The sequence below is a fragment of the Suillus bovinus genome (assembly GCF_016758785.1).
Source record: "Suillus bovinus strain UH-Sbo-P2 chromosome Unknown EDB93scaffold_12, whole genome shotgun sequence".
NCBI lineage: Eukaryota > Fungi > Basidiomycota > Agaricomycetes > Boletales > Suillaceae > Suillus > Suillus bovinus.
In genome coordinates, this window is record NW_024542068.1 from 614,981 (window position 1) to 629,907 (window position 14,927).

The 14,927-nt window shown below is 49.3% G+C and overlaps 3 protein-coding genes across 3 annotated transcripts; 2 read left to right on the top strand and 1 right to left on the bottom strand.

Annotated features, from left to right (window-relative positions):
• Positions 1-106: 106 nt before the first annotated feature.
• Positions 107-496, top strand: EDB93DRAFT_1248109 (uncharacterized protein; the record flags this gene model as incomplete). The annotated part of the gene is made up of 3 exons (XM_041452674.1): positions 107-135; positions 183-248; positions 295-496. 3 exons carry the CDS (start codon positions 107-109, stop codon positions 494-496), a joined length of 297 nt encoding a protein of 98 aa, XP_041310301.1.
• Positions 497-2,654: 2,158 nt separating this feature from the next.
• EDB93DRAFT_1239410 (uncharacterized protein) lies at positions 2,655-3,988 on the top strand (the record flags this gene model as incomplete). Its single annotated transcript, XM_041451627.1, has 3 exons — positions 2,655-3,241; positions 3,307-3,881; positions 3,903-3,988. 3 exons carry the CDS (start codon positions 2,655-2,657, stop codon positions 3,986-3,988), a joined length of 1,248 nt encoding a protein of 415 aa, XP_041310302.1.
• Positions 3,989-12,621: 8,633 nt separating this feature from the next.
• EDB93DRAFT_1062714 (uncharacterized protein) lies at positions 12,622-13,128 on the bottom strand (the record flags this gene model as incomplete). The annotated part of the gene is made up of 3 exons (XM_041444854.1): positions 12,622-12,801; positions 12,859-12,990; positions 13,048-13,128. Coding segments are annotated over 3 exons (393 nt in total), but the record flags the coding sequence as incomplete, so codon positions are not given.
• Between the last annotated feature and the right edge of the window lie 1,799 nt (positions 13,129-14,927).

The following is a 14,927-nucleotide window of genomic DNA, read 5'->3' on the forward strand; positions in this document are numbered from 1 at the left end:
ATAGTTCGTTGATTGTTGATTTGTAGAATGAAGGGCTGAAAGCTGTGTCAAATGAGAGGGACAATAAAAAGGTATGATCATACCGTCACAATTTATTTTCACTGTTATGAATACCCCCGACTTGTCAAAAAAACAGTATGGAGCTTGCTTCAAAACTCACTGTGCTCTGACGAATCTTGCAGCCCGATGTCACAAATCGCTGGTCGCAAAGAGGCTGGCTGTGAAGACACGAAAATTGACGTCAAAAGGTTAGTTGCCATTCCATGTTACACTCAAATACTCACTGGCTTGCAGACCCAAGCTCGAAAGGCCTGATGCAGAGCCCATGTTCCTGTGCCCTCCGTTTCGTCAAACACCCAGCCCTATCACAGCTTCCCAGAATTACATACAAAACCTAATTCTGGAGCATTGGGAGGCAGAAGTGAAGGCCTGCGAGCAAGCAAAAAAACTGCAACTGTTAGAAGTAGCACCAGGCCCAGCTATTAGTATCTTATAAGCGAGCATACAAAGGCTCGTCGTTGAGCGCTGGGATGCAGAGGTGAAACAGTGCGAGGAAGCCAAATGGGCGCAGCTTTTAGAGGTACTTCTGGCCGCCCATGGTATTTCCAAACTAACGTAGCACATCAAATTAGCTAGTATCAGAGACAAGAATTTAACATACTAGAATTGGTCATTTGCTCTCTCGATCTTGTTCTCTTGCTAGACGAGGAAGATACACTGTGTTGGGAACCAGGCAGGTGCTAGATGAGGAAGATTATAATGGAGGTTGCAAACAACGCACCATGACTCACGAGGTCATTGGCTCTCTCGATCTTGTTCTCTCGGACACACTGTGTTGGAAACCAGGCAGGTGCTAGACAAGGAAGATTGTAATGGAGGTTGCAAACAATGCGCCATGACTCACGAGGTCATTGGCTCTCTCGATCTTGTTCTCTCGGACACACTGTGTTGGGAACCAGGCAGGTAAGTAGCCAGGGTAAGCACACCTCATGGATCATCCTCGAAAAAAACTGTACCTGATTGCGACTTGGCGCATGGATTGAGTCTAAACGAGGCCATAACTTTGGCATACAGATCAAGTCTAAACGAGGCTGTAATCCATAGGTTTGTGAGGGTGTGTCTGGTGGCAAGACTGGGACTTGCACTTTGTGAGGGCACATCTGGTTGCAAGATCAGGGTAAGCACACCCCTCCCAATCAACAAAACAAGCTGCGCACCTCATGGATCATCCTCCCAAGCAACAAAACTAGCCAAGACTTGCCGTACTTTCCAAAATCAGGGTTGTGTGGTGTGGTGCTCAGATCAAGTGGTGGCGCGGCGCTCGGTAACTGCGCCCAGTTTAAGTCTAGACCAGGCCATTGAAAAAAAATGGGCATACAATGAGACAAGTCACACAAGACCAGTGCAAACTTATACTCACCTACTATGTCACACTGCTGTGCATTTTGTGGCAAGGAGTTCCCTATGAGGGGGGGCATCAAGAGACACATAGCTAACCGGCCTAAATGCAGAAGGGCATGGGAGTTAATGATTGAAGAAAAAGACTTGAAAGACAATGCACCTTCTATGAAGAACCACAATGCTGGCCACTCATTTTCCCCACTTCGCTGCTCACGGTCCAACTCTTTCGACTCTTTCAAGGCTGATGAACATAATCCACTGGCGCCAAAAAGTCAGCGTGTGATGGTCGAGGATGTTGCTGATGAAGGTGAGGTAGTGGAAGGTGGTGGGTGCTATTTCAAGCAATGTTCCGGTGGTGGATGGGCACTGCGGGAAGGGGAAACTGAATTTGAAAGGTACCGGAAGTACAAGGAAGGCATGGGTGAGGACGAGTGGGCTCCATTTTGTGACAAGTATGTACCCTATTGTGTTTATAGCCTCTGCCTGACTTTAGCTGCCAGGGAAGAGTAGGGGTCTCGCCAAGTGGCTTGTAAAAAGCCTTGGACAGACTCGAACCAATGAATTTCTAAAGTTACCGATTGTAAGTTTGGCATCAAGCACCAAAAAAATTGTACTGACCAGCATGATAGACACGAAACTGAATGCAACCTTCATTCCACAACAACCAATCATTCCTCAAGAAGGTTGATGAACTCCCACATGGAGCCACCTGGAGCTGTAAGAAGATTAGTGTTCAGGGAAATAGAACGGACGAAAAAGGTGAACCGTTGCACGAAGATGTTGAACTGTGGATGCGCAATCCCATAGAGTGCATCAAAGACTTGATCAGAAATCCTTTGTTCAAGGATCAAATGGTGTACACACCTGCTTGCGCATACACAGACTCTGCAGGACTCCACCAAGTGATAGACAATATGTGGACTGCAGATTGGTGGTGTAACATGCAAGTAAGCACCATACCAAAAAAACATCGAAAATGACAAGCACTGACCTGTGTTGTCCAGAAAAAGGTGCCGGAAGGAGCAACCATCGCACCAATTATTCTTGCAACAGACAAAACAGGTCTGTCGCAATTCCGAGGTGACAAAACGGCATATCCTGTGTACCTCTCTATTGGAAACATTGCTAAAGAAAAATGGCGGCAAACGTCAGCATGAGCAACAGTCCTGATTGGTTACCTACCTTCAGGAAAGCTTGACTGCTTTACACCTGATGAACGCTCCCTCGCCAACTACCAACTATTCCATCATTGCATGTCCCTCCTCCTTCAACCCCTTGTTGCTGCAGGTGAAGATGGCGTTGAAATGGTGTGCGCTGATTCGTTGATCCATCGAGTGTATCCAATCCTTGCCGCGTATGTAGTGGACTTTCCAGAGCAGTGTCTGGTTGCATGTTGCAAGGAAAACCGCTGTCCGAAATGTGTAATTGCGGCGGATGAAAGAGGCGATCCACTGGATTCGCCAATGCAGGATCCTGCAGTGATAAAGGGGATATTAGAGAAGCGAAAGACTGGTCACCATCCTGCTGAATTTGAGGAATTTGGACTACGCACCGCCTATGCTTCGTTTTGGGCTAATCTCCCCCACTCTAACATCTTCCTGGCCTTTACACCCGACCTCCTACACCAACTCCACAAAGGCATCTTTAAGGACCATTTAGTTAAGTGGTGCCTTGATATTGTCGGCGAAGAAGAAATGGACGCACGGTTCAAAGTGATGCCTGATTATCCCAGTCTTCGGCATTTCAAGAAGGAAGTATCTACGGTAAAGCAGTGGACGGGGACAGAACACAAAGAGATGCAGTGTGTATTTGTTGGGCTACTTGCTGGCGCTGTCCCTAGGTAAGCTTCAATTGTTGCTAAGCACGAGGTTGGTGCTGATGTGATTGTTTTGGTTTGCTTACCAGCCAAGTGTTAGTAGTTGCGCGAGCAATTCTAGATTTTTCGTACTATGCTCAGCTTCGAGTTCACTCAACTGAATCCCTCAATGGCCTGGAAAGCGCTCTGGCGATATTTCACGCCAACAAGGACGTCCTGCAGCAACTCGATATTCGTGAGCATTTTAATATTCCCAAATTATATCAGCTCTCTCACTATGTTCAGTCTATCCTATTGTTTGGCGCTACAGACAGCTTTAACAGCGAACTTCCTGAACGATTGCACATCAACTTTGCCAAAGAAGTGTATCACGCCAGTAACAAGCGTGACTATGAAGAACAAATGGCCTTATGGCTCCAGCGCCAGGAGGCAGTCTTCCTGCGTGGTTTCTACCTCAACTGGCTGTTGGAACAGTCTCAGTCGGCACCAACCAATTTCACTCGTGACCGTGGATATGACTCGGACTCGGACTCAGAGATGGAAGGGCCAGACACTGTCCCTGTCAATACACTTCCCATCCTCCCTGAGCAACGAACAGTCTACTTTCTCGCTAAGACGCCTGCATACCCTCAGTGTTTGGTTCAGCACCTCGTCACTGCACATGGTGCGTCCATGTTCCTCCCAGCCCTTAAGTTGTTTCTGCGCAACCACATGCCACACACTATCATTACCCCTGGTCTGCAAGACCATTTTTGTTACAAGAACATCTAGACGCTTGGGCCCCTACTATTTTTTCTCCTAATCCTCCTCGTATCAGCCCTCGCATCATACCCTTACCCCGACATTACCCTTGTCATCCTTGTCATCCTCGCATTCCCGTTCGCCCTCTACCTGTCGCTTCAGCAAAGCCAGTACATCTGGCCGGATCCTTTCGCTGACGAAGCATACCCATGCTCCGTTTCACCACATGACTGATCCTGCGGACAGTCCCCTTACCCTTACCGTCTGGACGGTAACCTATGACACGATGCACGACGCATCCCCTTTGCCCTGTTTCCTTTCTTGATCTCTGACTCGGTGCGCAGTTGCACATGCGACTTATACTTAGATCCGCAGTTGCACGATTGTGCCTCTGCGCGTTTCACTTCTTATTCCGATCCTTGACTCACTTTCTTATCTAGCACGTTCTACCTCGACCGAACGTGCCTTCCTGTTATAGTCATACCCTTTACCGATTGCCTCTCCCGGTAGTACGAGTTATCACCCACTAATACGTCTCCTGTCCTCTATATAAACTCGCTACCATGTACCATATTCCTTAACTTGAATCTACTTGGTTCTTGACCTCCTACTCTCACCAGAGTGATCCTTCTGCCTCGCCAGCAGTCTATATTCTATCTTCTTATCTGCTCTTCGCGGATAAGCCTATAGTCTCGACCTTTGCTCATCGACTTCATCGACGAACAAAGCCCCTGTTAACTAGTCGGACTTCTGTCCTTCTAATTAACGACGATCCTTACGATTAACCTTCGGGTGTCGTAAGCCTAGGCCGATATAGCTTATCGTCTCGCATCCGCGTGACATAAGCTACCCGATTTGGACATAGGCGTTAAATCGTACTTGCCGAAGACCCGCCAAGTACGACCCCTAACCTTGGGCTAGCCCAAGGACGTCCACAGACCGTTGACGACACAAGCTCTGTTTGAGCGTCGCCAACAGATACCATCCAAGTCGTAACAAAAGATTCAAGTTTCCTTCTAGCCCTCGACACCTATCGAGGACAGAAACAGATACAAGACGACCACTCCCTGGACACGCAAGTTCTCTTGGGAGCGCGACCCGAATCAGGAAGATCCTGACGAAGAAGAGGTAGACGGACAGTTTAGCTCTCCCACCTCACCGACAGAGCAGTACCACTCAGACGAGGGACTGAACGACGAAGAAGATCTAGGAAACACTCCGACTTCTGAAGAGGACTTTCCAGACGAAGTACCTCCCCGAAACACAAGCGCCAATCCGAAGACAAGAATGTCTAACCCATCCTCCTCCACCGCCGTCGTAGTTCGTGCCCCTGAACTCAAAGCAGGGTCACCAACAGACTACGATGGGAACACCGACGACGCACAACGATGGCTCTACAGCTTAAAGACGTACTTCCTCATCAACCCCACCGTCTATTGCAGCGAGCAGATCATGGTGTCCGTCGCCCTGTCATTAATGACAAAGAACAGCGCTAAAGCATGGGCTGATAACTTCTATCGCGAAGCTTTCAGCACCAACCCTCCGAAATTCGGAACGTTCGCAGAATTCGAGAAAGGATTCAACCTTGCATTTCAACCCGTTGATAAGCAGGTGAATGCCCTTACCGAAATCGCCGAACTCAGAATGGGAAACAACGTTACGGACTACATCTCGAAGTTCAAAACGTTGGCTACCATCGCCAATATCAAGGAAGGCGTGACACTCTCACACTTCTTTGAGAAAGGCCTGAACCCAAGCCTTCGCGAAGCAATCTACAGGAAGGAGACACTTCCTGACACTATCGAAAAGTGGTACACTTCTGCGGTACAGCTCGACTGCTAACTACCGCAGGAGCAAGGCCGTCTCTGCCAACTCCCGCAACCAACACACCCGATACGCCCCTCGCGGTTCCAAGTACTACCCCAAGCCTAATGTCTCATCGTCCAGAGACCCTAACGCTATGGACGTAGACCGCACCCTCTCTCAGGCAGAGAAAGACGAATGCTACAAGAAGGGCCTTTGCTTCTCATGCAAAGAGCATGGCCACAGAGCCAACGATCCCAGATTCCACCCGAAGATACGACGTGGAGAGAAGAAAGATACCAAAGGAAAGACTCCGGTAACGACTGGTAGAGACCAGCGTGATGACGAAACCTCCGAAGACGACATGGAGACCAACAGGCTCCAAGGAGAAGAGGATTTTTAGAGCGGAGGACCGCAAAAGCAACGTGCGTCCCCTCCTTAGATATCCTGTGTACTCATACTGTAGGAAAAGAAAATGAATTCCGTGTCCCGGTGACACTTTTCTCTTCCACGAGTACGAAAACCGTTGCAACAACAGCCATCATCGACTCAGGGGCTGGGGGAACATTTATTTGTGACACCTTCGTAAAGAAGCACAATATTAGAACCCACCTCCTGAAGAAACCCTTCCGCATCACTACAGTAGATGGAAGCCAATCCACTGCTGGGAAGGTCACCCGATACTGCATACTCTTCGTCCGACTCGACGGACGAACTATGTGGGGAAAGTTTAACGTCACTAGACTTTCCGAACGAGACGATATCTTGCTAGGGAAACCCTGGCTATCCGCCATGAAACCGGATATCGATTGGGGACGCAACGAAATCACAATGCTCCCCACAACCAGATCCAGATATGTTGAGAATCTACTCAACAAGATTCGAAGAAGGAACGGGGTAACCCCCTACCGATTCGAAGGTCTCCGACCAATGATCGAGGACGAGGAAGAGGCACCTTTCAAACCTCTCAAGTCACTCCCCCTGGGTACGGAACACGTACTCGAAGAAATTCGACTGCAAGAAGAAGAAAAAGAAGACGAAGAAGGCAAAACCTGCCAAGGAGGTACCCGCCGAAGAAAAGCATTTCGAGATGCCTCAAGAAACTGACGTCATGGAAGACGTCTGGGTAGGGAAGATCGAACCCCTACCCGAAGTCAAGGAAGTCGCGACTTACCCCTTGACTGATGACGAGATTCTTATAGAATACTCGACCGATGGTTCTTCGGTCAGACTGATCGAGAACCTCACCTTCGATACTCCCCTAACTAGGGATGGAACCTCCAAGACGGAGACCACGAAAACGAAGAAGACTCCCCTTCGCAACATTTGGATCCTTGCTACGGCGAAGGAGGAGTACACGAAAACCAGTAACAAGGCGCAGGAATTCGCCAAGGACAAAGCTCAAGAAACGAAGAAGAAACCATTCGAAGAGCTTGTCCCCGAATACCTTCACGACTTCGCAGATATATTCGCGAAGGATGGGCTTAACAAGCTCCCCCCATCGAGACCAGGTGTAGACCACCGGATCGAGACAAAGGAAGGTTTTATTCCAAAATCTTCCCGAGCTTACCCTCTCTCTCCAAAAGAGACTGAAGCGGTTAAAGCGTTTCTGGATGAGCATATCCAGAAAGATTTTATCCAACCATCGAAGTCGCCTCAAGCCTCTGGCTTCTTCTTTGTAGGAAAGAAGGACGGCTCCCTTCGCCCCTGTCAGACTACCGATACATCAACGAATGGACTATCAAGAACGCATATCCACTTCCGCTCATTCCGCCTCTCATCGCCAAGCTCAAAGACGCGAAATACTTCACCAAAGTGGATGTCCGTTCAGGATACAACAATATTTTGATCCACCCCGATGACAGATGGAAGGCAGCCTTCTCGACAAATTTTGGGCTCTGTAACTCACCAGCGACGTTCCAGGCCTACATGAACCAGACGTTCAGCAAGGAGATAGATGAAGGATGGCTCATCGTCTATATGGACGACATCCTAATATTCTCCTCTGACCTTGCAGAACACCAGATACGCACCCGTAGGGTTTTAGAGAAGCTCCGTCAGGAGCAACTCTTCCTCAAACCCGAAAAGTGCACTTTCGACTCCCAAGAGGTAGAGTACCTTGGGATGATCATCCGACCCGGACAGGTTGCCATGGACCCGGCAAAACTCAAGGGGATCAGCGAATGGCAGACTCCATCGACGGTAAAAGAAGTCAGATCCTTCCTAGGATTCTGCAATTTCTACCGTCACTTTCATCTCCCATTATTCCGACCTCGCTCGCCCCCTCCTCGACCTCACAAAGAAAGACACCGTGTTTTCTTGGTCCACAGATTGCGAAGCTTCATTCCTGAAGCTAAAGCAATGTTTTACCACCGAACCTGTACTCCGGAACCCCGACCCCTCTCGCCAGTTTGCACTGGCCACAGACGCATCGCTATTTGCGACAGGAGCAGTCCTCCTGCAAACCGACTGACAATGGGTCCTACCACCCATGTGGATATCTTTCGCAGTCCCTTAACGCTGCGGAACGGAATTATCAGATCTACGACCGAGAGCTTCTTGCGGTTATCCGTGCCCTGAAGGCATGGAGACACTTCCTTGAAGGCAATCCCCATCCGGTGATCGTCTTCACTGACCACAAGAACCTCCTGTATTTCCGATCCTCGCAGACGCTGACACGCCGGCAAGCCCGCTGGCAGCTCACTCTCTGCGAGTACGATCTTCAATTCCACCATGTCCCGGGCAGCAAGCTTGCTGCACCCGATGCTCTCTCCCGACGACCGGATCATGACAATTCGGATCGAGATAACGAGGACGTTGTCCTCCTCCCAGATTCGCTCTTTGTTAAACTTATTGACACTGCTCTAGCGTCAAAGTTCAAAGCAGCGAATGATAACCCTGCTGATCTCACTATAAAGACAGCAGCTGACGCCCTGAACGGCCTCTGCGCCCCCCCTATGAAGTCTGCCTTGTCAGACTGGCGCATGGACGAAGGCATCCTTTATTTCAAGGACCGAGCCTACGTTCCCCCTGACCTCCGGAAGCGTATTCTGGAGCTCCACCACGATCACCCGACTGCCGGGCACCCCGGACGTTCCAATACCGAATGGAACGTCAAGAAAAGCTATTGGTGGCCCGGCATGGGCACCTTTCATCCGACAATACGTTGATGGCTGCACTATGTGCCAGCAGATGAAATCCGACACTCATCCCACCACACCTCCCCTGATGCCCATTCCCTCCACCTGTACTCGACCGTTCTCCCAAGTTTCAGTCGATCTTATCACTGATCTTCCGGAGAGCGCCGGCTATGATTCCATTATGGTCGTGGTCGACCATGGGCTTACGAAGGGGGTAATTTTCTCGCCTTGCAAGAAAACCATCACTGCAGAAGGTGTTGCTGAATTATTTTACAAAAAGGTGTTTATGCGATTCGGACTATACGACAAGATCATCTCCGATCGAGGCCCACAATTCGCCTCGAAGCTAGCAAAAGAACTCGGACGGCTCCTGGACTACCAGGTAGCCCTCTCCACTGCCTATCACCCTCAGACGGATGGGCAGACAGAACGAATGAACCAGGAGCTGGAGACATACCTTCGGATCTATTGTAGGACAACTCCTAACGATTGGGCCAAACACCTTCCCATGGCCGAATTCGTCCACAATTCCAGACGACACTCCGCTCGGAACGCATCCCCGTTCTACCTCATGATGGGTTATGAACCCAAAGGCATACCTTACGCCTTCCCCGACTCAGCTCTGCCAGCAGCAGAAGATCGAGTCAAGAGACTCGCGAAGATCCGTGAAGAAGCCCTTCGCATGCCACAGCCTTGCGCAGCAACGCATGGCAGAACGCACGTTCGGGCGAAATACCAACCATGGAAGGTTGGGGACAAGGTGTGGCTGTCTGCTGCGCATTTGATCACCCACTTCCCTTCAAAGAAACTCGCACCGAAACGATACGGACCCTTTACCGTTAAACAGGTCCTATCCCCTATCACGTTCACCCTCGAACTCCCTGCCACCTGGCGTGTTCATCCCACGTTCCATGCATCAGAATTATCCTCCTATCAAGAAACGGACGTGCATGGCCCAAACTATACTGAACCGCCACCGGACCTGATCGACGGGGAAGAACATTACGAAATAGAAGCGATCCTCCAACACAGGGGTACCGGAACGAAACGCCGATACCTGGTCTCCTGGGTTGGCTATCCACCCTCCGAACGAACGTGGATCCCAGAGAAGGACTTGAAGTCCGCAGCGGAGATGCTCAAGGACTATAAGAAGAGACTCAAGCTGACAACAAAGCTCCTCAGTTGTTAACCAGCTACCATCATCTCCATGTCTACCACTTCGTCCAATGCCTCCTCCATCTCTCTCGGTTCCACACCCTCCATCGTCGAACTCATCCACGAGTTCACCGTTCCTTTCACGCAGACCCCGGACTCTCAGAAGGCATTCTGGGAGGCCATTATTCTCGACGCGCAGTACGCGCTTAGACTCGACAGCTATATTGACCGTACCAAAGACACGGTTCTCTTGGAGCTTGTCAACTGCGTTTCGGGCAGTTGACACTGTCGCTTTCACAACCGGACCATATGGCATCCTTCCCCATAGTCCGATCACTCGATACTCCGTCACGAAGGCCAAGAGGGCCCTCTTGAACCTTCTCGCATCCAGGAATTTCGGCGACGTAGTCGTCAAAATAGAAGAAGAAATCGCATACAACCAACCGCCTGTACAGGCAACCGTTGTCGAGCGTACTGCCGAGCGCAGTGCTCCAACTCCTCCCTCCTGAACGATCCAACCTTATCCCCACCAACCTCACATCCGAAGAAATCGACAGACTGTTCGCAGAACACGAAGAAGAGCAGTACAGGATGATGACTAGCGACGAGCTCGAGGAACTCCGAGCCGCCATCATCAATGACGAGGTCGTAGCCAACGACCCGTTACCTGCTCCCTATAAAGGGAAGAAGAAGCACGAAGAAGAAAAGTCGAGTAAGGAAACTCGCACACCACCTTGGAGAAAGACGAACGAAGAAGACAAACCGAGCTTGGAAGCTCGTCTTACCACTCCCCCTCCAGGGTTCACCTCTACCGATGACATACCGATATTATCTATCGGGTCACCTATCATCAGGGACGATACCCCTGTCCCTGTCCCTCCACCCACACGAAGACCTCGACGAAGTCGCCGATTGAATACTGAGCGCATCCTTGCACTCGGATTACCCACCACTCGACATGTACCGGGCCAAGATCCCACCTAGGCAACAGATACTTAACGACACGCACACTAGGACGACCCCACAACCCTACCAGTGTAACTTTAAGTGCAGGGTCTGCCACCAGTACGGCCACAAACAGAAACAATGCGAGCGATACTTCTGCCGCATTTGTGGACTGTTCGCCCCCGGACATCTCACTCCCTTCTGCCCTCGCCTTCACGGCAAGAAGATCCTTCGTCGAGGAATATCCTCAGAAACGTTCTACACTGACATGCGTCAGTTAGAAGCAGCATATGATCATGATGCTGCACGACTCGAACAAGATAGAGAAGAGAATGCTTTAGAAGCCATGGACATACTCCGTGACCTCGACTGCGACCCCTCCTGGTATGACAACATGGATAACTGAACTCGTTGATTTCAGTCCTAGAAACCGGGGTAATGTTACAAGAACATCTAGATGCTTGGGCCCCTACTATTTTTCTCCTGATCCTCCTCGTATCAGCCCTCGCATCATACCCTTACCCCGACCTTACCCTTGTCATCCTCGTCATCCTCGCATTCCCTTTCGCCCTCTACCTGTCACTTCAGCAAAGCCAGTACATTTGGCCGGATCCGTTCGCTGACGAAGCATACCCATGCTCCGTTTCACCACCTGACTGATCCTGCGGATAGTCCCCTACCGTCTGGACGGTAACCTATGACACGATGCATGACGCATCCCCTTTGCCCTATTTTCCTTTCTTGATCTCTGACTCGGTGCGCAGTCGCACATGCGACTTATACTTAGATCCGCAGTTGCACGATCGTGCCCCTGCGTGTTTCACTTCTCATTCTGATCTTTGACTCACTTTCTTATCCAGCACGTTCTACCTAGATCGAACGTGCCTTCCTATTATGGTCTTACCCTTTACCGATTGCCTCTCCCGGTAGTACGAGTTATCATCCACTAATATGTCCCTGTCCTCTATATAAACTCGCTACCATGTACCATATTCCCTAACTTGAATCTACTTGGTTCTTGACCTCCTACTCTCACCAGAGTGATCCTTCTGCCTCGCCAGCAGTCTATATTCTATCTTCTTATCTGCTCTTCGCGGATAAGCCTATAGTCTCGACCTTTACTCATCGACTTCGTCGACGAGCAAAGCCCCTGTTAACTAGTCGGACTTCTGTCCTTCTAATTAACGACGATCCTTACGATTAACCTTCGGGTGTCGTAAGCCTAGGCCGATATAGCTTATCGTCTCGCACCCGCGTGACATAAGCTACCCGATTTGGACATAGGCGTCAAATCGTACTTGCCGAAGACACGCCAAGTACGACCCCTAACCTTGGGCTAGCCCAAGGACGTCCACAGACCGTTGACGACACAAGCTCTGTTTGAGCGTCGCCAACAGATACCATCCAAGTCGTAACATCTGGTAGTGCTTCAGGTTGGGAATTCCTCACAGTGGTGCTTAGGGTGGCAGCAGCTGGATCAGCAACTGGAAGCATTGCAGATGTCAGAGCCGAAAGGTTGGATTGATCATCTGAATCGCTATCAGACATGTCCAGTGCTGCTAGCACACAATCAATGGCATCTGTATGATCCTCTTATTCAGCCGAATTGATGGCGGGTCCTTTCACGGCCTTGAAGACATAGCAATTGATATTAGCAACAATGGATAGGATGTGCCTCGTTGACCATTTCACAATGAGAATCTTCTTGTAGTTGTAGAACAGATTCTTATAATTGATATTCGACTTCTTACCAAGGCCAGAGCTCAAGAACTCGGTGTCCGGCGAAAATAAAAATATGGCCTGCAACAACACACAAAGACTGAGGCTCGAGTCATCAATGATGGTAATATGACTTACAATAACTGCTGCCCATGCAATCGATCCTGGTGTGATTTGGCGGACACTCCACTTAAGAGAGTTGGTATGTGCACCACCACCGCTTGAGCCTTGGTGGAGCGAGGAAACACCACGCAACGAAGCTTTGAGAATCTGGGTAATAAAGTCACACTCAGTAAGATAGATCATTGATACAATAGTAAGACTTACTCGCGCTAATAGCTCCCAGTTTCCGAACACCATCTTCAACAATTTGTCTTCCTTCAATCTTGGAAACAACACTGGCGGAAAAGGCTTGTATGTCTGGTTTGTAGCAGATGTCACCCCAAGGAGCTGTTGTATTTTGGGGATAGCGGCTCTCTCGAAGCTGGGATTGGTGAAATACTTTGACGGAAGGTCAAAGATATCACCAGCAACACCGCGAAGTTTCTTGATTTTGTTTGCACAGGCATCGGGAATACTTTTCAGTACCTAAGTCAAGAACATTGTAGTGTCAGTGACATGACAAGTCCAGGAATAACAAGCTACATACCAGATCACTGAAATAAGAACTTTCCATCATCTTGTGCAATGATTCAGGGAAGTGTCGGTAAAGCTCGTCTAAGAAGGCAGAGTCCTGCATTGCTGCAGTCGTATATTGGTCAGGACTATTGAATGGAGTCGGAGATTCTGGAAGCTTTGAGTTGAGAAGATCGCCACTAGGAAACATCTCGACCATCATGCCATACTTACGGGCATAGATGGTGATGATATCTTCATGCGTGCTAAGTTCATGCTTGTTACAAGAACATCTAGACGCTTGGGCACCTACTATTTTTCTCCTTATTCTCCTCATATCTGCCCTTGCGTCACACCCTTACCCCGACCTTGCTCTTGTTATCCTCGTCATCCTCGCATTCCCGTTCACTCTCTACCTGTCGCTCCAGCAGAGCCAGTACATCTGGCCAGACCCTTTCTCTGATGAAGCATACCCCTTCTCCGTTCCAACCCCTGACTGATCCTGTGGACAGTCCCTTTGCCCTTACCGTCCGGACGGTAACCTATGATATGATGCATACTGCATCCCCTTTACCCTGTCCCCTTTCTTGATCTATGACTCAGTGCGCAGTCACACATGTGTACTTATACTTAGCTCTGCAGTTGCACGGTTGTGCCCCTGTGCGTTCCACTTCTTATTCTGTTGTTTGACTCACTTCTTATCTGCACATTCCGGTCTGCCTATGACTCACCTCGAATGCGCCTTCCTTTTCCAGTATCACCCTTTGACCAGTTCCCTTTCTGGTAGTACAAGTTATCACCCACTAATACGCATCCCTTCCTCTATATAAACTCGCTACCATGTATCTTACTCCTTAACTTGAATCTACTTGGTTCTTGACCTCCTACTCCTAACAAGAGTGATCCTTTCTGCCTAGCCAGCAGTCTATATTCTACTTTCTTATCTGCTCATCGCGGATAAGTCTCTAGTCTCAATCTTTACTCATCAACTTTGTCGACGAGCAAAGCCCTGTTAACTAGTCGGACTTCTGTCCTTCTAATTAACGCAGATCTTGTGATTAACCTTCGGGTGTTGTAGGCCTTGACAGATACACTTATCGTCAAGCCCCCGCTTGACATAAGCTACCCAATTTGGACATAGGCGTTAAATCTTACTTGCCGAAGCCTTGCCAAGTAAGACCCCTAACCTTGGGCTAGCCCAAGGACATCCTTGACGACACACACTCTGTTTGAGCATCGCCAACAGATACTATCCAAGTCGTAACAATGCTGAGTGTCCGCACGCCGTTTTCATTTGGGCTTCTCACATGTAAAGTCTTGTTTTCTTCTTTGATAGACCTATTCTCTTCCTGAAGCCACTGCATTTGAACCTGCAGCACTCTAAGTGTCTGAAATGAATCAAGTCAGTAAAATTTTTGACAAGCGAATCATGTCTTACCTCTAGTAGCTCCCCTTTAGAAGCGCTAGGGCCTGGAATAGAGATGTGACTAGGATCACCCCCCTGATCATCGAAGTCACTGTCTGAGTCTGTGTGTGACTGTGTAATGTGCGACATGTGTGTTCCGAATCACTTTGGACAAGGATATTGTTGG